Source organism: Mustelus asterias, chromosome 5, assembly GCF_964213995.1.
Source record: "Mustelus asterias chromosome 5, sMusAst1.hap1.1, whole genome shotgun sequence".
In the NCBI taxonomy this organism is placed as follows: Eukaryota; Metazoa; Chordata; class Chondrichthyes; order Carcharhiniformes; family Triakidae; genus Mustelus; species Mustelus asterias.
Genome location: NC_135805.1, coordinates 131,713,208 through 131,736,233, shown reverse-complemented (window position 1 = coordinate 131,736,233; position 23,026 = coordinate 131,713,208). Strand labels below are relative to the sequence as shown.

The 23,026-nt window shown below is 44.3% G+C and overlaps 1 protein-coding gene across 1 annotated transcript in view; it reads right to left on the bottom strand.

Moving 5' to 3' along the window:
* Positions 1 to 23,026, bottom strand: part of adgrb3 (adhesion G protein-coupled receptor B3) — an 840,122-nt gene that overhangs the window by 186,195 nt on the left and 630,901 nt on the right. The window contains exon 18 of the mRNA XM_078213595.1: positions 4,429 to 4,555. Within this exon, the coding sequence (XP_078069721.1) occupies positions 4,429 to 4,555 (127 nt within the window). The remainder of the gene's footprint in view (positions 1 to 4,428; positions 4,556 to 23,026) is intronic.

Genomic DNA, 23,026 nt, shown 5'->3' with positions numbered 1-23,026 from the left:
TAGGTGCATTGGCCATGCTAAATTCTCCCTCAGTGTACTCGAACAGGTGCCGGAGTGTGGTGACTCGGGGATTTTTACAGTAACTTCAATGCAGTGTTAATGTAAGTCTACTTGTGACACTAATAAACAAATTGAACTTAAAACTTAACTTATTATTGTTAATGTTGGCATCTGAAGCACAGCACCTTCAACAGTGCAGCACTCCCCCATTACCTTACAGTGCCAATCAAGATCAGGGTATCTGAGTTCTTGGGCAGGATTTTCCAGCCGTTCCTGCCAGCGGGATCTTCCCATCCCACCGAAGGTAACCCCCTGCGGCACGGCGGATGAGCCAAGCAAAATGCAGTAGTCTTTGATGTGACTGGAAGATTCTGCTGACATTCAATGTCAAGCCACCTCCGTCATGGGAAAACATGCCTGAGCGGGGCGGGGGGCTGGAAAATCCTGGTCTTTGTCTTGCTTCGGTACGCAATTTCACACCACAAACTTTGAGGTGTTATTGGGAGGAAGGTTCCACCATTTAGCATATACCTCGCGTTGCTCATAACAACAGGTCTCAGTGCTCCAAAACAGGCTTTGAGCGCTCATGAGGCAATATTACTACAAACACACCATCGCAAGCTCCAGGTCCCAGAAAAAACCTCAAACAACAAACTAACAGATATGACACCACAAATGGTATGCAGGCCTTCATAGCGTGATGATTTGAGTATAGGAATGGGGATGTTTCACTGCAATTGCATAGGGCATTGGTGAGGCCACATCAGGAGTACTGTGTGCAGTTTTGGTGTTCATCTAGCATCACAGGTCACTCCCAGCCTGAGTTATGTGAAATCCTGAGTGGGGCTTGAATCGACAACCTTCTTTCTGGGAGTGCTCCCTACGTGGGCTGAGCTGCCAAATACTGCCTTATTTCATTGCTCATGATGATATCTCCTGCAGGGATAAAGGAAAACAAGTGGATCTTCTTCCAGTAGTCACAGTTTTATTGGCATAGGTGTCCAGACTGGAATATAAATATTTTCTACTTTCTGTGCAGGGTTTTCCTTCTTTTAAGAATATCTAACAAAAGTACAAACATGAATGAGTGACAAGAATGATTGGCATTTACATTGTTGTCATGCTCAGTAAAGACATGTCATGTTCATAACTTTAAACGTGGACTGCATTCAGTATAGAATCTTCAAGAACTGCCCTTTCTTTTAAATATGGACAGTAAAAGATTGCTAAGATGGCTGCTGAAGGTCAGGTGGTGTTTTTCAGATCTACCTCAAGTCTCCGGGAAGTTCCTAATTGAATGGCCATGGGTGGGGTGCCCTCTCCCCTCGGATGGACATACCACGAAAGAACTACTTATGGAATTCACGCCTCCTGTTGTTTGTGGATTTACCCAAAATTCAACAAAATCTTTAGACACTCAGACCTACTGTCTCTGAGATTGAAACATAATAAACTGACATCTATAGAGAAACCAGTTCATCACAAGTAGGTATCAATATCCACCATCCTGTCCTCATTGTGTGACAGTAGCTTCCAACTTCAAATCATTCTGGGTGGACAATAGACCTGTTGATCATAAGGTTCCATGACCAAAACTGGCCACAGATAACAAATCTTATTACCCTCAAATACTAAAAGGTCTGTAAACACAGCAAAAAAAAAAAGCAGCAAAGGTAGTAACATCTATGGGTGAAAATTGAGGGCTGCAACACCAAAAAGTCTCCAAGCCTGTTCCTTTTCAAGTCCTCGAGTACAGAAAACCAACCTCATGGTAATGAGTGCATGACCTGCAGAAAATCCACCTCTTTGAGGGAATACGACTTTGATATACAGCTTTGGTTATTGCAATCACCTAGCTACACTTCAAGCGAGTCTCCTCTGCACCAGGCCTGCATTGAGATGAGCCAATCACGTGACTTACAAACCATTCCTTTGTTTTTAGCTTGTAAAAGTGCACTATGCTCTTTAACTCTATTTTGCCCCAAGTATGTATGAGAGTGGTGAGCGAGTGACACAGCATTAGATTTTTGGGGGAGAACACGTAAATAAACAAACTTCCTTATTTAAAGCCACAGAAAGCTTGTTGCTTGTTATTCAAAGTGAGTGTTCACTCAGGGGGGTTAGAAAACACCCATACCTTCCTTCTCAGTAAAATACACTGATTATGGGTGATAAGGGAAGGGAACCTATGTCTGTAACACAACAAAATAGTTAGGAATGTAAAGGAATATTTTTAAAAAAACAAAATGGAAACTTTATGTGTTTGGGCTCTTTGTGAAAAGTGAAGAAATGTTGTCACAAAAGTGAAGGGGCCCACACAGCAGCTCAGAAAGGGAGGCGTAAGAAATGGTGAAGAAGTCAATGGATAGGGAGGAGCAGCAAATAGTTCATGTCAATACTGCTCCCTATCAATATTGTAAATAGGCAATCCAATATTTATCTCCAAGTGGTATTCCCAGGAAAATACAATGGGTACAAAATGGAACATTTCCAACAGTTCACGGTGACAGTGGTTAGCACTGCTGTCTCACAGCGCCAGGCACCCGGCTTCAATTCCTGGCTTGGGTCACTGTCAGTGTGGAGTCTGCATATTCTTCTCGTGTCTGTGTGGGCTTTCTCCTGGTGCTTCGGTTTCCTCCTGCAATCCGAAAGGTGTGCATTGGCCATGCTAAATTCTCCCTCAGTGTACCCGAACAGGCGCTGAAGTGTGGCGACTAGGGGATTTTCACAGTGACTTCATTGCAACATTAATGTAAGCCTACTTGTGACTAATAAATAAACTTTAACCCTGGATCCCTGGAACTTGGGTGAAAATGTATTCCTTCCCCGCACCCCCACCCTCCCCACATGACTTTCATTTTACGATCAAGTTTACTCCCTCAGAGAGGCTACTATATTCCAAAGATGGGCTATGGACAGAGGTTGTGTCACCAGATTAAAACGGATTTGAATTGCAAAGTGATACAACATTGCCCTTCCATTCAATGAAAAGCAAGGCCATTTGCAACTTGTAATATTAATGCAGGCAGTCGATGCAATGTCCAACAGGTCCTGCCTCCAGTCATCAGTTATTTCCAGCATCTCACTTGTTCACAAATCAACTGGGCCCAATAACCAAAGTATATTCATAACATTTATCAACATAATTAAACACTCCAGTGTCAATCAAGCCAAAGCCAATATGGGCTCCTTAAATCACACATCATATATGAAGGCCAGTATACATTTCACCAAGCACTGAGATGGTAATGGGAGATGACAATGGCACTACCATCCATTTAGATATGGAGCAGACTGGCTCCCGCTCCTGGATTTGACTCCCTGAATCTTCATAAAGTGAAGAGTAGTTCAATCAAAAGCCAGAGATCAGCAGCCACCCTCCTCCCCATCCTTTCACAGGGGCTTTCTCTCAAAGGCACTGGAATTCATACCAATGCAAAACCGTTGGCTTTTTAACAGCGTTGTGGCAGCACCAAATGCCATGCAACAACAAGTGCCAAATCCGCCTCGCAACCGGGCACCTTTGGGACGATTTGTCCTCTGCTAGGCTGAAAGTGAACAGTGTAACATTTATCGGTGCCTCACACACATAAGATACCATGAGACCTGTACCCTTTCCCCCCTCCTTCGTCTTGTATGCACTTCACTATAGGAGTCAGTATAGGGGCAGGTGCTCTCAAACACATTTTACTCTCCCAGTCTCCCCCACACGCACAAACCTCTGCTTAATTTAAAGAGTTGCTGTCCTTGCCTTTTGGACGGGGTGATTAATCAGGTACAAGGTCTCGCTGGCCAACGAGACTCTTTATTCTCTGATATGTAAATCGAGCTAGTTTCTCTTTTTTTTATTAAAAAAACAGGGCGTGAATGGTCAATTCACTGGGGGGATGTAGGGGTTCAGTACAAGAAACATACCCCAACACACACACACACACATTTCTATACAGAGGTCTTCATTACAATGTGGTGGAATTTCTCATCCACTTTTTCAAAGGCATTTAAAATACCGCACTTTGATCTCAAACCGAATGCACAACCGATACTCCCCAACAAGAATAGATGCTATTTATTCTCAGTGGCACATCTATAGTCATTTTTTAAAAAGAACAACAAAAATGGCACATTCTCATCAAGGCAGCTTAATCCCATTTAGCTTTCATTTCCACTAAAGTATTGACTAGTTCCTCTCCCTTATCCCCAGATTATTATTACTGCTCGGATGTAAAAACAATATCCAATTATTCATTAACCCCCCCCCCCCCCATCCAACATACGACAAGAGGATTCAAATGCAGCAAGACCACAGTCGCTTTGGATAGAGATGAGACAGGGAGGGGGGGGGTGAACAATTCATCACATCTGCCACAGTTGCAAAGAAAATGGGGATGTATTAATGAAGGTTATTTATTTCTCCCCTTGGTTACTTACTATTTCTGAGGGTTGGTGTGCCAAAATGGCGAATGCCGACAGACGATCACACAGGCATTTGGTATGGGATGCATCGGTAAGCACAGTTTTACATCCCGGAGTGGACCAGGCTCCGGTAGACTCGTTCCTGTAAGAATGAATACATTAGATTTGACGGGCAGTTAGAGAGAAGGGAGGAGAGGCATACAGCCAGTAACTATTTCACCCCCACACACACATTCACACACACACAGAAGGCAAGAATCATTGTCACATCTCCACTGGATACCAACAAGAAAGATACATTTGTTCATTACTGTTTACAAAGCAGTAACCCGTGCTGCTGGACTGGGAAGCCGGCGTGCAGTGATGTTAATGTTTTGCTTGCTACATCCAGCCTGGAGTCTCACTCTAGGAGCTTTCCCTCGGGGAGTGAGTGTGTGTGTGTGCACAGTGTGGAAATGGATAGGATCAGCCAGTTACCAGAGGGAGGGAGTGAATGAATGGGGGGAGTGGGGGCGGAATCGTTTGGCTGCAGGCGGAGAGAAGGAGCAGGGTGTGAAGGGAGGGATTATTTCACAAACTAAAACACACAAGGTGCATCAGGGAGAGAGAGAGAGAGATGGAGGCCGAGTATTTAAAAAGAAAAAGAAGATTCAGGTGCTTGGCTTTTAAGCACTATCCTTTCCTCTTTGCTTCAAGGGTCAGCCTCGCCGCTCCATCTACCCTGGACAGCGCTCACAAATGGTGCAAACCACACACACACAGCAAGCATTACTGGAAAGAAATAATAGATTTAATATTCCAAATGCATTCCAGACCTGAAGACAATTGCAAAATAAAATTTCAAAGCCAGCTAGATTATGATCTTTTGTTTTATTTTGAGAGAGAACCCCGCTTATTCACACCGGCTCACAAAGTTCTCCAGTCCACAAGGAAGCAATGCTGACTGTTTTGCCAAGTTCTTCGGGGTGGGGACGGGTGTGGGGTGAGACTCAGTAATAGCTCCTGAAGAGGAGCTAGTCAGGGGAATCTTGGAAAATAAAAGAGTGGTGAGTTTCTTGCACACCAACATTTATGCAATCGGATTGCAATAATTCACATGGTGCATTACAGTAATGTGGCTGACAATTAAGGTCATAGAGTTTTACAGCAGATAAAGAGACCCTTCGACCCATCCTGTCTGTGCCAGCCATCAATTAACCACTTTGGATATATTTTTTCAAAGACCTATAACAGACCATAAGACATAGAGGCAGAATTAGGCCATTCGGCCCATCAAAGTAAAGTGAAAAGTAAAAGTTTATTTATTAGTTACAAGTAGGCTTCCATTAACACTGCAGTGAAGTTACTGTGAAAATCCCCCAGTCGCCACACTCTGGTGCCTGTTCGGGTACACTGAGGGAGAATTTAGTGTGGTCAACACCAACATATCTTTCGGACTATGGGAGGAAACCGGAGTATCCGGAGGAAACCGACGCAGACACGGGGGAACGTACAGACTCCGCATAGACAGTGACCCAAGCTGGGAATTGAACCCGGGTCCCGAGCGCTGTGAGGCAGCAGTGCTAACTAGCAGTGTGCTCTGCTATTCAACCATGGCTGATAAGTTTCTCAATCCCTTTTCCCGTAATCTTTTATCCCCTTACCAATCAAGAACCTGTCTATCTTTGTCTTAAATAAATTTGTACAGTAACATTCCTTTACTTGTCCCATTACTCCTCCATTCTGCCCTCTACCACCATTCCTTTAGTGAATTAATCTTTCAATTTCCTATCACAGACCTTCTCTTTTGGCTCTTTTTTCCCCCCACCCTCTTCACTATCACATTTCTGACTTGTTCAGGTTTGATGAAAGGTTATCTACTGAGTTGTAGGGCAGAGCCTGATCTCCAACAGTGGGACCTGGGGAGGCCAATGACGTGGCTATTGGGGCTGTCATTCCAATGAGCATGGCAGCCCACACCCTCTGCCATCCCTCTGCCAACTCCCCCCCATCCCAAGAGCTGCCAACCTAATCAGAGAGCTAACAGCTCTGCAATGCCACCACGAGTGGTGGCTGTTGCTGACATTGCAGTCAGGCCCCAGTGAAATGCCAGGAGATCATTGAGGGCAGGGGGAGTTCTTGCAAATGGAGCAGCCACCATGATCAAGGGGCAACACTGTGGGGGCATGCAGTTCCCTAAAAGGAGCCCCCCCCCCCCCTTCACGTATCTCCCACAGTTGAGGTTAAGCATGGTGAGTACTCAAGCTTTATTACTTGCTAGCAAGGAGAACAGACCCAGAGAATTTCACTCTGATGCTCTGTTAATTCATACAGATGATTAGCAGTTATAGTTCATTACAGCAAATGAGAAACAAGCAACTATCTAATCCTTTATTTGCATTCATAGTCCACCAATCATAGCATAGCTTTTTGCCCTTACTTATCCAATAGAAAACCGTCTCCTTCATTAGCATAATATGCCACCATATCTGGTTTTTTGGTCATTGTCATGGCAACTTGTTTTTATTTCATCCTTTGGCCAAGGCCAGGAATGCAATGTTTATGAAACTGACACAAAGTTAGATTTGTCTCTTTCCTGAATATGCAACTACTGATCTCCAACAAGACCTTGTCTGATAATAAGTCTTTTCTATCCTTGCTGACAGAGCTGCTCGCCATAGTTGTTGCAACTTAATTTCCAAACCTACCAACCCCCCCCCCCCGGGCCCACCCCTGCCCCAGGAGCCCACAGGGTCAATCTCATCACGTGGTAGTAGACACACTTTCTTTCATGACAGTAGCTGCTAAATTCAGGTGAGTTTTTAAAGGGCAAAGTCTTTCAAGAAGTGAATGCATTTGTGAATGCCTGAGTGAGTGCCTGGGTGAATGGATGGCTGGGTGGGTAGATTGGTGAGGTGGTTAATGGGGGAGGTGGATAAATGGGTAGGCAGATGAATAGGTATTTGGGTTGATGGGCAGTTAGGTCTGGGGTAGTTGAGTAGTCAAGGCGGTAGTTAGCCAACAGGTAGGGTAGTTGGGTCTGGTCAGGGAGGTTAATTAAGTGGATAGCAGTTGTCAAGGGGATGTTCAGGGTAGTAATCAGGTGTTTGGGGTGTAGTTGTGTAATCGGAGGGTTAGTCAGCTAGTCGAGGAAGTAGTCGAGTAGTCAAAGGGGTTGTGAGAGGTTCGTTGGGTAGTCAAGGGGATGGTCGGGCAGACATGGGGTGGTCAGATCGTTGTGTGATAGGGGGTGGGAAGGGTATTGTCGGGGTATAGTCAAGTCAGCTTGGAGCAGTGACTGGGGAGGGGATCACTGGTGTTAGACCAGGTATTAAACTGTGTAACCTTTCCAAGGTAAGTATGCAGGTAAATCCCAAGTTCCTGCCCTGAGCGTAGGGCGGGAGAATATTCACAGAGAGTCCCAGACAGCTAAAATCAGGTTAACCTCCCCAGGCAATTTCAACATGGGTCTGTGTGCCAGGACTACTGCAAGACCATGATTGGCATCTCCAAATTATCTATGATCTGGAGATGGGAGGATCAGGATCAAAATTAACATTGAGTCCAATATGATACTTTGTCAATAATATAGGTGAGGAAATTACCAACATTATGGTAACGTGAATGCACCTTGTAAATTACCAACATAGAAACATAGAAAATAGAAGCAAGAGGAGGCCACTCAGCCCTTTGAGCCTGTTCTGCCATTCATTATGATCACGGCTGTTCATCCAGCTTGATTCCACATTCCCTTCTTATCCTTGGATTCTCTTCGCCTCAAGTGCTATATATAACTGCATCTTGAAAACATTCAATGTTTTGGCCTCAACTACTTTCTGTAGTAGCAAATTCCATAGGTTGGCCACTCTCTGGGTGAAGAAATTTCTCCTCATCTCTGTCGTAAACAGTATCTTCAGACTGTGACCCCTGGCTCTGGACACCCCACCATCGGCAACATCCTTCTTGCATTTACCCTGTCTAGTCCTGTTCGAATTTTATAGGTTTTTATGAGATCCCCCATCATTCTTCTGAACTCAAACATTTCATTAGCATTTTTAATTATTTTCTATAATCACATCCTTGGCATTTTTTAATGATCTTCATATCTGGACGCCAAAGGATCTTTGAACTTCCAATGTTTCTAGCTCATTTATGTAGAAATGACTCTGTTTTGATGTAAAGTGGCTGTCCTTATTTTTGCATACACTGAAAGCCATTTACCACAGTTTTTCCCTTTCACTTAATCCATCAATATCCCTGTAATTTGATGATTCTGCCATCAATGCTTACAATGCTGCCTATCTTTGAGTCACTGGATATGTTGCCTTTGACCCCATAGAAAAATCAAATTTCTATAGTGCAGAAAGAGGCCATCAGGCCCATTGAGTCTGCACTTATTCTGTGAAACATCTTCACACACAGGCCCTCCCCTCCAAAATATCCCCATAACCCCACACATTTACCATGGCTAATCCACCTAACTTGCACATCAATGTACACAAAAGAGCAATTTAGCATGGCCAATCCACCTAACTTGTACATCTTTGGACTGCAGGAAGAAACTGGAGCACACAGAGGAAACCCATGCAGACACGAAGCATGGGGAGAATGTGCAAACTCCACACAGACAGTGACCCAAGGCCAGAGTCAAATCTGGGTCCCTGGTGCTGTGAGACAGCAATGCTAACCACTGTGCCACCGTACCAGCCCCATGTGCCACTGCACCATTCTTTATGGTTATGTGATTGCACCTTGTAATTTAGTTGAAGGGTCAGTCATAAGGGGACATAGGTTCAAGGTGAGGGCAGGAGAATTAGGGGAGATGTGAGGAAAAACCTTTATACCCAGAGGGTGGTGACAGTCTGGAATGCGCAGCCTGGGAAGGTGGCAGAGGCAAGTGGCCTCACATCCTTTAAAAAGTACCTGGATGAGCACTTGGCATGTCATAACATTCAAGGCGGTGGGTCAAGTGCTGGCAAATGAGATTAAGTGGGAAATTAGGTGTTTCTTGTGTGTCGGTGCAGACTCGATAGGCTGAAGGGCCTCTTCTGCAATCTGTGATTCAATGATTCTAATTTAATAATGTTACAGTAATATGAACGTATATTTTTTAATCACCAACAATATGGTAATGTGAACACACCTTGTTAATTACCAGAATTATGTTATTTGTGAACATGAAATTTTAATTACCAACATTACGGTAATGTCAATGCACCTTGTAAATTCCAAACACTACAGTAGTGTGAACGCACCTCGTAAATTACCAATATTACGGTAATGTGAATGCACCTTGTAAATTACCAAGGTTAGGTGAATGTGAAAGCAACTTCTAAATTACCAACATTAAGGTAACATGAGCATACCTTGTAAATTACTTACTTTACTGTAATCTGAGAGCACATTGTAAATTATCAACATTACAGAAATCTAGAAGTACCTTATAAATTACCGACATTACGGTAATGTAGATGCACCTTTTAAATTCTCAACACTTTTTCAATGTGTCCATGCGTTGTAAACTACCAACAATATGGTAATGTGAGAACTGTGATGATGCTGTGTAATTAAGAAATGTGTTTTTATCATGTTTCTCAGAGGGAGTATGTTTAAAATTCAGCTCTGTTGTCAGGGTGTGGATCTGTCTGCACCAAGCAGCTTACATGATGAGAATGCAGACTAATAATGGACCTTAGCTAATGGGGCATTCATTTTAGTCTGAGTTAATGCATTTTTATTTATTTTTGGTTTTCCCCCTGGGTTTTCAGAGTCGGGTTATGATTAGGTTGATTGACAAGAGACAGAGTCATGTGCTAATGGGAGAAGCTAAGCTTACACAGAAAAGCAGGCAGTTTCTGCCTGGTTCTAAAAGAAGCAAGAGGTCTCTCTCTCTCTCTCACTCAAAGCGTTTGAAAGGTTCTAGTACTGTTAACAAGTAAAACACATGTGTTGTTTGCTAACTGATTTTGGAGAATTTAAGCCCATGAGTGGAATATTGCTTGAATTGGAACTAATAGAGATAGATTAGCAGTTAAAAATTATATCTGGTCATGTTTAAGTATTTCAATTGGTAAAAGTTAAGCTAATTCATTCATTATGTTTCTATTAAGAGACTATGTTTCTATTAAGAAACTCCTGGATGAGTACATGGGACTTAATAGGATGGAGGGTTATAGGTAGGCCTAAAAGGTAGGGATATATTCGGGACAACCTGTGGGACCGAAGGGCCTGTTTTGTGCTGTAGTTTTTCTATGTTTCTATGTTTCTATTATAGTTAAACTATATTGTTAAAATAAAGTTTGTTTTGATAAAAGCTTCCTACACCCGGGATGAAATGCCATGGGTGGAATTTTACGAGAAAAACTCTAAGTGTCCAGCTAGTGTGGAAATGGGACAATTGCAGATCCATTTTTGGATGAGTGTTTACTCCCTATCTTTTGCACATTGTGCTTGAAAAATGGATTAGACTGTTTCTAGCTGATAGAGTCAGTGGGTGGAGCTTAACTCGCCAGCAGGCCTGATCAACTAGCAGAGGGAGCTATTGCACATGTGCAGACCTCTGTAGCTGAACATATGCAAAGAGAGGGAGATCTGTCAGGCCTCTGCTGTTGCAGCCAGTCTCAACCCAGCACCCCCTCTGCACCCTCCCGGCTATCGCGGGGGCCCACGGAGGATCGCGAACCCGACACCACCTGAAAATAATACCGTCCATCAATGGGCGGGGCGAGCCGGTAAAGCCACGGTCCCTATCCTCACACTGTTGCCAAAGTAAAAAAAATAGTTGGGGTTTAGTCTAACTTCATAACATACCCTGGGCTTTATGATATGATCCCTAACAAAATAGTTTGTAAATTCCCAACATTACAGTAATATAATTGATCAAGATTACGAGAATGTGGATAGTATTTGTAAATTAATAATATTACTGTATTACGGACAACCTTTGTAAATTACCAACATTACAAGATTCTGGACACTTCCTGTAAATTATTGGCATTACAGTAATCTGGATCACCCTTGTAACTTCTACGTGACAATGCACAAATGCTTAATCCAAAGCACTCCCATCTATACTATGGGTTTCTGACCTTTAATACAAAATGTGCCACCATGTAGTACTATTAATAGCCTAAAAGTGGATGAAAGATAGAAAATGTAAGTAACAGCAGTGGATCCCCACTAGCCCATAATCACTGTCAGTTTGCACTTGAAATCTTAACTGTTTTCCATGGTGAGTCATTGTAACAAGTCACCAGATGGCTGTCCCAAATTGTGAGCTCTAACACATTGAAGATGCATTGAAGTAGAAGGCGAGTGTAGGTACATGAGGGGGAAAGGAATATAAGTATATGCTGGCAGGGTGAAATGAAGTGGGATGGGAAGAGGCTGATGTGAATCAGAAATGCCAGCCAGCAGAGACCTGTTGGACTGGATGGCTTGGTTCTGTGCTATTAATTCTTTGTAAAGGGGTGCATCCTTATGTATACTTGTGTTTGCATTCCTGGCTGTTATCTTATGAGAGGTGAGGGCCTAGTGGTATTATCGCTAGGCTATTAATCCAGAAACTAAGTTAATGTTCTGGAGACCTGGGTTCAAATCCCACCACAGCAGATGGTAAAGTTTGAATCCAATAAAAAATATCTGGAATTAAGAATCAACTGATCACCATTGTCGATTGTTGGAAAAAGCCATCTGGTTCACAAATGTCCTTTTGGGAAGGAAATCTCAGCTAGTCTGGCCTACATATGACTCTAGAGCCTCAGCAATATGGTTGACTCTCAACTGCTCTCAGACAACAAGGAATGGGCAATAAATGCTGGCTAGCCAACAACACCCATGTTGAATGAATTTTAAAAATTCATATGCATACTTAAATGTGGAATTAGAAGGGCTTAAAGGGGCCATGAAATGTCTTTAGCAAACAGGCTCCAGGAGAAACTCAAGGCTTTTTATGCATATGTTAGGAGCAAGAGAGTAACAAGAGAAAGAGTAGGCCCACACAAGGACAATGGAGGGAAATTATGCATGGAGCCATAGGCAGTGGGTGAGATCCTTAATGAGTACTTTGTATCGGTATTCACCAAGGAGCTAGACATGACGGATGTTGAGGTCAGGGATAGGTGTGTGAGTACTCGAGAGAATGTTAATATATCGAAGGAGGAAGCGTTGAGTATCCTAACTTGCATTAACGTAGACAAGTCCCTGGGGCCGAATGGGATCTATCCCAGGTTACTGTGGGAGGCAAGGGAAGAAATAGCTGGGGCCTTAACAGATATCTTCACATCCTATTTGACCACAGATAAGGTTACAGAGGACTGGAGAATAGTCAATGTTGTTCCATTCATTAAGAAAAGAAGCAGGGATAATCCAGGAAATTATAGGCCAGTGAGTCTGATGTCAGTGGTGGGGAAACTTTTGGAGAAGATACTGAAGGACAGGATATTTGCACATTTGGAAGAAAATGGATTAGTTAGTGACAGGCAGCATGGTTTTGTGCAGGGAAGGCAAGTCTCACCAGGAAGCCTCACCAACTTGACTGAGTTTTTTGAAGAGGTGACAAAGATAATTGATTAATGAAGGGCGATGGATGTAATTTATGTAGACATTAATAAGGCATTTGACAAGGTCCCACATGGGAAACTAGTACAAAAACTAAAATCACATGGGATTCGGGGTGGGCTGGTTAGATGAATACTGAACGGGTTTGGTTATAGAAGCCAGAGAATGGCAGTGGATATTTGTTTTACAGAATGGGGATTTACAGATAGTGATGTTATACAGGGATCAGTGCTGGGACCTCTGTAGTATATATAAATGATCTGGAGGAAAATGTAAGGGGTCTGATTAGTAAGTTTACGGATGATATCAAGATTGGTGAAGTTACTGATAATGCCGTGGATTGTCAGAGGATACAACAGGATAGAGATAGATTGGAGACTTGGGCACAGAAATAACAGATGGAGTTTAATCCGGACAAATGAGAGGTGATGCATTTTGGAGGATCAGATTTAGGTGTGAATTATACTGTAAATGACATAATCCTTAGTAACATTAACATACAGAGGGATCTGGGTGTGCAGATCACAGTTCCCTACAAGTGGCATCACAGGTGGCCAAGGTGAGTAGGAAAGCATATGGCATGCTTGCCTTCTTCGGCCAGGGCATTGAGTACAAGGATTGTGAAATCATGTTGCAGCTATATAAAACTTTGGTTAGGCCTCATTTGGAGTATTGCATGCAGTTCTGGTCATCAGAAGGACATGGAAGCTTTGGAGAGAGTGCAAAGAAGGTACACCAGGATGTTGCCTGGTCTTGAGGGTGCTGGCTATGAGCAAAGGTTGAATAAACTAGGATTGTTTTCACTGGAAAGATGGAGGCTGAGGGGAGACCTGATAGGGGTCTACAAAATTATGAGGCATAGACAGGGTGGATAGTCAAAAGCTTTTTCCCAGGGTGAAACTGTCAATTACAAGGAAGCACAGGGTCGAGATAAGGGGGGGGGGAAAGTTTAAGGGAGATATGTGGGGGAAGATTTTCATGCGGCGAGTGGTAGCTGCCTGGAACGTGCTGCCAGAGGTGGTGTGGAAGCAGGCACATTAGCAACATTTAAGGGAGATGGTTTTAAAGGGAGGGAATAGGGGGGGGGAAATAGGGGGATACCAACCGAGTGCGGGCAGAAGATTTTTTTTTGTTTAGTTAGGGCATCATGATCGGCACAGCCTTGGAGGGTTGAAGGGTCTGTTCCTGTGCTGTACTTTTCTTTGTTATTTGTTGTTATTTGTGTTTGTGTTCCTGGCTGTTATCTAAAGGTCTGCGTTCATATGTAGTGTTTGTAATAAATATGTTAGTGTTTGTAGTCCGAGCTGTTATCTTGGTGTGGTGGTGGGAACAGGGGATCCATATATGGGTCTTTTTCTAAATCCATATACCCATAGATGGGTCTTTTTCTGAATGGAGGTCGGTCACCAGTGGAGTGCCCCAGGGATCTGTTCTGGGACCCTTGCTGTTTGTCATTTTCATAAATGACCTGGATGAGGAAGCGGAGGGATGGGTTGGTAAGTTTGCTGACGACACGAAGGTTGGTGGGGTTGTGGATAGTCTGGAGGGATGTCAGAATTTACAGAGGGACATAGATAGGATGCAAGACTGGGTGGAGAAGTGGCAGATGGACTTCAACTCAGATAAATGCATAGTGGTCCATTTTGGCAAGTCAAATGGGATGAAGGAGTACAATATTAAGGGAAAGACTCTTAGTACTGTAGAGGATCAGAAGGACCTTGGGGTCCGGGTCCATAGGACTCTAAAATCAGCCCCGCAGGTGGAGGAGGTGGTTAAGAAGGCGTATGGTGTGCTGGCCTTTATCAATTGAGGGATTGAGTTTAGGAGTCCGGGGATAATGATGCAGCTATATAAGACCCTCGTCAGACCCCACTTGGAGTACTGTGCTCAGTTCTGGTTGCCACATTACAGGAAGGATGTGGAAATGATTGAAAGGGTGCAGAGGAGATTTACAAGGATGTTGCCTGGATTGAGTGGCATGCCTTGTGAGGATAGGCTGAGGGAGCTCGGTCTTTTCTCCGTGGAGAGACGTAGGATGAGAGGAGACCTAATGGAGGTATATAAGATATTGAGAGGCATAAATCGGGTGGACTCTCAGAGGCTTTTTCCCAGGGTGGAAATGGCTGCTACGAGACGACACAGGTTTAAGGTGGTGGGGGGTAGGTACAGGGGAAATGTTAGGGGGAAGTTTTTCACACAGAGGGTGGTGGGCGAGTGGAATCGGCTGCCATCAGTGGTGTTGGAGGCAAACTCAATAGGGTCTTTTAAGAGACTCCTGGATGAGTACATGGGACTTAATAGGAAGGAGGGATATAGGTAGGCCTAGAAGGGAGGGATATGTTCGGCACAACTTGTGGGGCCGAAGGGCCTGTTTGTGCTGTATTTTTCTATGTTTCCACATAAAGACTGACTGCAGTCAGTGCTAGTCAATTTTGTGAAAGTAGCAACTGTGATGCAGTAACTGAAGACTTATTGAGATAATCACTTTGTTAATCCAGGTGTGACCTGTGCCAGTTCCACACCAGTATTGTGGTCTCAAATCTGTAATGTATACTGTGGTGTGAAATCACAGGCTCTCATTGTATTAGCATCTCTGCGAAGGAAGAATTAAGCTTCACTCGTTTTAAGTTGTTGCCACATCTGAGTGCTGATTAATTTGATCTTAAGCCTGAGCCTCCCATCAGTTCACTGTCAGCAGTAGGAATTTTCATTTTTCAAATTGCAAAAGACTCCCATGTGGTTCTTTTTAGACTTGGCTTCACATTAAACTGCAGTTATACTCTAATGGGTGATAAATCCACTGACATTTGGTTACATCCTGGAGGACACTGTTGGCAGCACGATGGCACAGTGGTTAGCACTGTTGCCTCACAGCGCCAGGGACCTGGGTTCAATCCCTGCCTTAGGTCACTGTCTGTGCAGAGTCTGCACATTCTCCCTGTGGCTGCATGGGTTTCCTCCGGGTGCTCTGGTTTCCTCCCACAGTCCGAAAGTCGTGCTGGTTAGGTGCATTGGCCATGCTAAATTCTCCCTCAGTGTACCCGAACAGGCGCCGGAGTGTGATGACTTGGGAATTCTCACAGTAACTTAATTGCAGTGTTAATGTAAGCCTACTTGTGACACTAATAAGTAAACTTTAAAACCATCTTCTTCATTTAGGTGATCATTTGGCCAGATCACATTAGCCCAAGCTAAAGCGCGAACTTGCATTTGTATACTAACTCTTATCCTAAAGACACCCCAAGGTACTTTTAAAGTGTAGTTACGGTAGTAATGTTAGAGATGTGGGAGCCAATTTGCACACAGCTATCTCCCACAAGGTAAGATGTGTTTTACAAGAGCAATACATTGCAGATGCTGGAAATCTGAAATAAAAGCAGAAAATACTGGAAATACTCAGCAGGTCAGCCACCACCTGAGGAGAGGGAAAGGGGGTAAATGTAAAGTCAATGACGACCCTTCATCAGAACTAAGGAAGGATAGAAACGTAACAGAGTTTAAGCAAGTGAAAAGGCTTCAGGGGATGGGGAAGATGCCATGGAAGCACAGAAGGGAAGGTCTGCGAGAAATTAAATATCAGAAGATTTCATGGTGATGAATAAAATAAAGGAAGAAAAGATGTGTTGAGAGTAGATGTAAATGGCTGGATGGCAGCTTTCAGATTTCAAAGTGGAGCGGCACGGTGGCACAGTGGTTAGCACTGCTGCCTCACAGCACCAGGGACCTGGGTTCAATTCCGGCCTCGGGTCACTGTCTGTGTGGAGTCTGCACATTCTCCCCGTGTCTACGTGGGTTTCCTCTGGGTGCTCCGGTTTCCTCCCACAGTCCAAAGATGTGCAGGTTAGGTGGATTGGCCATGCTAAATTGCCCCTTAGTGTCTCAAGATGTGTAGATTCGTGGGATTAACGAGGTAAATTCATGGGGATAGGGCCTGGATAAAACAGTCTGTCAGAGAGTCAGTGCAGACTTGATGGGCTGAATGGCCTCCTTCTGCACTGTAGTGATTCTACAATAAAGAAAAAATCAACCAGCAAAGAAACATGAAAGAAAATGGAAGCAGAGATTATAATCTAAAATTGTTGAACTCGATGTTGAGTGCGGAAAGCTGTAGAATGACGAAGTGGAAGATACTGCTCCCCATGCTTGCATTGAGCTTCAATGTAACTCTGAAGCAGGTCAGGGTGGGAATTGAAATGACAATCAACAGGAAGCTCAGGGTCATGCTTTGGACTGAATGGAGGTGTTCCGCAAAGCGGTCACCCAGCCTGCGTTTGATCTCTCCAGTGTAGAGAAGGTTACATCGTAATCAGCGAATGCAGTACACTAAATTTGATTAGATTTATTATTGTCACATATATTGGAATACAATGAAAAGTATTGTTTCTTGTATGCTATACAGACAATGCATACCGTTCATAGAGTACATAGGGGAGAAGGAAAGGAGAGGATGCAGGCTGTAGAGTTGCAATCATAGCGAGAATGTAGAGAAAGATCAACTTAACATAAGGTTAAAAGTCTGATTGAAAGAAGTTAATATCTCCCCTGGAAGGAATGTTTGGGGCCTTGGATGGTGAGAAGGAAGGAGGTGAAAGGACAGGTGCTGCATCTCCTACTCTTGCACAGAGGGACGCTATAGCAAAAGGAGGGGTGACTGGATTAGGGTGTTGTGGAGGGAGTGGTTCCATTGGCATGCAGAAGGGAGAGGGCAGGGGAAGATGTGTTGGTCGCAACTCCATGCCAGAGGTAGCAGAAAGGGTGAACGATGATCCATTGAATGTGGAGGCAAGTGGGGTGGAATGTGGAGATAAGGGGAACCCTAGGTTCAGCAGATTAGTGGTGTAAATCATAGAATCCCTACAGTGCAGAAGGTGGCCATTCAGCCCATCGAGTCTACACCGATAACAATCCCACCCAGGCCATAGCCCTGTAACCCGACAAATTTACCTTACTAATCCCCCTGACACTAAGGGGCAATTTAGCATGGCCAATCCACCTAACCCACACATCTTTGGACTGTGGGGAGAAACCGGAGCACCCAGAGGAAACCTTGACATGGGGAGAACGTGCAGACACGGGGAGAACATGCAGACACGGGGAGAACATGCAGACTCTGCACAGACAGTCACCCGAGGCAGGAATTAAACTTGGATCCCCTGTGCTGTGCAGCAGCAGTGTTAACCACTGTGCCACCAGGGATTGGACAGTTGAGCGGGCCTGGGTAAGGTGCTATTCTTTCGGAGAGTTGGCTTGAACCCGATGGGCCAAGTGGCTTCCTCCTGTACTGGAGAGATTCGAGAGATTCTATGTCATTATTCTGAAAGGGATTGGAAGAAGTGAGAAAGGGTCAGAAGTTCGTGAAATAGATTGGACACAGTGGGAGACGTTGTTGACCACATCGGGGGAGGAGGGGGCAGGGGAGGAACTTTGGTTGAGGAAAAAGGAAGACATATTGGAAGTGCTAGCATGGAAGGTTGGGTCATCTGAACGGATATAGTAAGGTGGCGAAACTGGTAGAATGGAATAGAGTCTTGGCAGGAAGCAGGATGTGTGGCAGTACAGTTAAGATGAGTCTGTGAGCTTGTAGTGAGTGTTAGTTGATAGCCCAGGCCGAGATGGACACAGGAAAGGAAGAGTCAATTATGGAAGAGGTGGAGGTGAAGGTAGGATGGTGAGAGCTGGAAACAGCATCAATATAGTCACTGTAAAAGGCTTGATGGTGGAGCCTGAATAAACTGGAGCAGAAAATGTTCCACATGTCGCACAGAGAGCAGACATAGCTAGGAACTGTGCATGTATCCATAGCAACACCATTTATTCAGAGGAATTGAGTGGGGTTAAAAGAGAAATTGTTTAACGCGGGAATGATTTCAGTCAGGGGAAGGAAGACGGTGCAGGATGGAGACTGGTTGGGCCTTCAGTCAAGGAAGAAACAGAGATCTCTCAGATTGCCCTGGCGAGGGCAGAGGCATAGGACATCCATGGGTGAAGAGGAAGCGATGAGGGCCAGGAAACTGGAAAGTGAGTAGGCCTCTGAAGTGTCACGAGTGTAGGTAGAGAGAACAGATCAGGGGAGAAAAAAAGTGAGTCATGACAGGACGTCGCAGGTTAAGTGAGGCAGGAACAGCCTGAAACAGGGCAGGCATGTGTTGGGATTTTGGGAAGGCGGTAGAAGTGGGCAGTTTGGGGGTGGGGGACTAACTAGTAACTGTTTTGGTGCTGGTGACGAAGGTATAAATGCCAGCCAGAGCACAATGCAGTTTTTCCTACTCTCCTTAAAATAGTACATAAGGGTTTATGTGGAGTCTACACGTTCTCCCTGTGTCTGCATGGGTTTCCTCCGGGTGCTCCGGTTTTCTCCCACAGTCCAAAGATGTGCAGGTTAGGTTGACCAGGATAAATTGCTCCTTAGTGTCAGGGGGACTAGCAGGGTAAATAGATGGGGTTATGGGGATAGGGTTTGGGTGGAATTGTTGTTGGTGCAGGCTCGTTAGGTTGAATGGCCTCCTTTTGCACTGTAGGATTCTATGATTCCATGATTCATATATATCCATCTAAGAGGGCAGATAGTTTAGTACCTCATTCATAATACAGCAATGAATCACTCGCCTTTTACCATGCTCAAATCATATGTAACTTATCCAGCCTATGATTACTACATAATTTATCTAGTGTGAGGAATTAAGATCTCACACCAAATATATAGACTTGCTCATTGTTATTGCTAAAATTTTAAAAACTGAACAGTTAAAATGGCTGAAATGGTGTCTGCCTGTGATCACGGAACAAAAAAAAGCCACTTTATAGTTTAAGGAATACTCAGACCTCGTTATCTCTGAGGAGTCATGAATTACTCCCCTATGGACTGTACAGTCCAACTTCAAAGTGAGCAATACAAAGGCCATCTGCATTTAATAACACAGGCTGGCTAGAAGGTGGTGGATTGTCTGCTACGCCACAAGGCCCCGCAATCCTCCTTTCAATCTCAAATGGCTGAGACATTTAACAGTCTTTGGAATCCATATGATGGTTACACATCCTATGTCTAAGATGGTGGAGAGAGATTGGAGTCATGCGATGTGAGCCTCTGGCTTGTGGAGCAATTAGTACTGTTGTGAAGTTGGTGTTTGTAAAATTATAAAAAAAATTGTAAAATGCTAAGAGTTGTAAAATTGCATGGTCCCTTTACAAGGTAGTTTTTTTCTGTATGAGTTTTTTTAAAAGATGCAGGTACAAATGCAGTACACAGACTGAAATATTATAACAAAGGCCAAACAGTAGTGTCACTAAAACAACAGGCTGTTTTTGAATTTTAGCCAGTCAATTTAAATTAGGGACTTGGAGAACAGCAGCCTATTAGATTTAAATTTGGTAACCTGAGAACCAATCCTATTGTGGGGATATCATTAGGGGCATAAGAGATGGTTCTCAGCTCCAGAGAGTCACAGCAACTGCTCTCTGCCACAGCTAATAGCTTTTCGCACGAAGCTTCATCTGAATAACAAAGATATCAAAAGAACAAAGAAGAGAGGACAGAAAATCCCGGAAGACGATAAACCTGGTTGAAATTTTGAGGGTGATTAAAAAATTCTATTTTTTTTGCTAATAAGTGGGAATTTATCTAAACAGCATTCCATTAGAATGGTGTTTTATTCAGTTTGTTAATAGTTTAGTTAATCTGTTCACTTAGTTAGATCAATAAAGTGTTACTTGTTGATTTTACACAGAGAGTCTCAGGTAGTTATTTTGATTTAACTACAAAAAGTTGCTGAAGAGCAGAACATACTATTTCTCACACACTTTTAACAGATTATGAGGTGAGGTACTCCTCTTTGAGTGATTGCGTCTTATTCTCAGAGAGGGGATCAACTTCCATTTCATAACGGCATTGATTTGCTGAACTACATAACCGTTTAACATCTGACAAGCAGGCCTACTGCTCTACCGCCCTGTCCACACTTGGGCAAATCAGACCACAAGGCTGTGCTCCTGCTCCCGGCTTACAAGCAAAAGCTGAAGTGGGAGAATCCGATAAAGAAAGTCATGCAATGTTGGTCTGAGGAATCGGATGATCTCCTGTAGGACTGCTTCGAGTCAGTGGACTGGTCAATATTTAAGAGCTCAGCGACCAACCTGAACGAGTACGCCGCTACGGTAACCGACTTCATGAGTAAATGTGTAGAAGACTGTGTGCCAAAGAAGCAAATCCCAACCGGAAACTGTGGATGAACAGGGATATCCACTGCCTACTGAAGACCAGGTCTGAGGCATTCAAGTCAGGTGACCCTGACCTATACAAGAAATCCAGATATGATCTACAGAGAACCATCAAAGGTGCCAAGAGGTAGTACTGGGCCAAGCTGGAGTCCCAGGTTAGCCACACAGACACCCATTGATTATGGCAAGACATAACAGGCTACAAGATGAAAACATGTAAAATCGCCAGCAACAATGCACCTCTCCCTGATGGGCTCAACACATTCTATGCCCGTTTTGAGCAAAAGATCAGTGACAGCATATCCTCCACCATGGAAGCCTCGGTATCTGAGGTCACCTTCGCAGACGTCAGGTGAGCCTTCTCGAAAGTTAACCCATGGAAAGTGACCGGCCTGGATGGGGTACCCAGACGAGCACTCAGATCCTGCATGGGCAAGCTGGCAGGGGTATTCGCAGACATCTTTAACCTTTCCTTACACTGATCTGAGGTCCCTACCAGCTTCAAGAAGACAACCATCGTCCCGTTACCAAAGAAAAACCAAGCAGCGTGCCTTAATGACTATCACCCAGTGGCTCTCACATCCATCATTATCATTACCGGTGCGGTAGCATAGGGGCGGCGCGGTAGCATAGGGCGGCACGGTAGCATAGGGCGGTGCGGCAGCATAGTGGTTAGCACTGCTGCTTCACAGCTCCAGGGATTCCCGGCTCAGGTCACTGTCTGGGCGGAGTTTGCACATTCTCCCCGTGTCTGTGTGGGTTTCCTCCAGGTGCTCCGGTTTCCTCCCACAGTCCAAAGATGTGCGGGTTAGGTTGATTGGCCAAGTTAAATTGTCCCTTAGTGTCCCAGGATGCGGAGATTAGAGGGATTAGCGGGTAAATATGAGGGTTAGAGGGATTAGCAGGTAAATATATGGTCCTATGCCTGGGTAAATATGAGGGTTAGAGGGATTAGCAGGTAAATATATGGCCCTATGCCTGGGTGGGATTGTGGTCGGTGCAGACTCGATGGGCCGAATGGCCTCTTTCTGCACTGTAGGGGTTCTATGGTTCTAAGTGCTTTGAAACGTTAGTCATGGCATCAATCAATTCCAGCCTCCCAGATTATCTGGATCCACTACAGTTCGCCTACCACCACAACAGGTCCACAGCAGACGCCATCTTTGTGGCCCTACACTCAACCCTGCAACACCTGGATAACAAAGGCACCTATGTCAGACTCCTATTCATCGACTACAGCTCAGACGTCAACACCATTATCCCAACAAAACTCTTCTCCAAATTCTGTGGCCTGGGACTTGGCTCCTCCTCCTGCGACTGGATCCTAGACTTACTAACCCATAGACTGCAATTAGTAAGGATAGGTAACTATCCTCCATGATCATCCTCAACACTGTGCCCCACAAGGCTGTGTCCTCAACCCCTTACTATGCTCCTTATACATTAATGACTGTGTGGCCAAATTCCGTTCCCACTCCAGGTTTAAGTTTGCTGATGACACCACAGTAGTGGGTCGGATCTCAAGCAATGATGAGATGGAGTACAGAAAAGAAATAGAGAATCTGGTGAAATGGTGCAACGACAATAATCTCTCCCTCAATTACAGTAAAATGAAGGAGATTATCATCGACTTCAGGAAGCATAGTGGAGAGCATGCGCCTGTCTACATCAACGGGGATGAAGTGGAAATGGTTGACAGCTTCACGTTTCTACGTGTCCAGCTCTCCAACAACCTATTGTGATTCCTACACGCCAACGCTACAGTTAAGAAAGCCCACCAATGCCTCGACTTTCTCAGGAGGCTCAGGAAATTCAACATGTCCGCTATGACTCTCACCAACCTTTACAGGTGCATGATAGA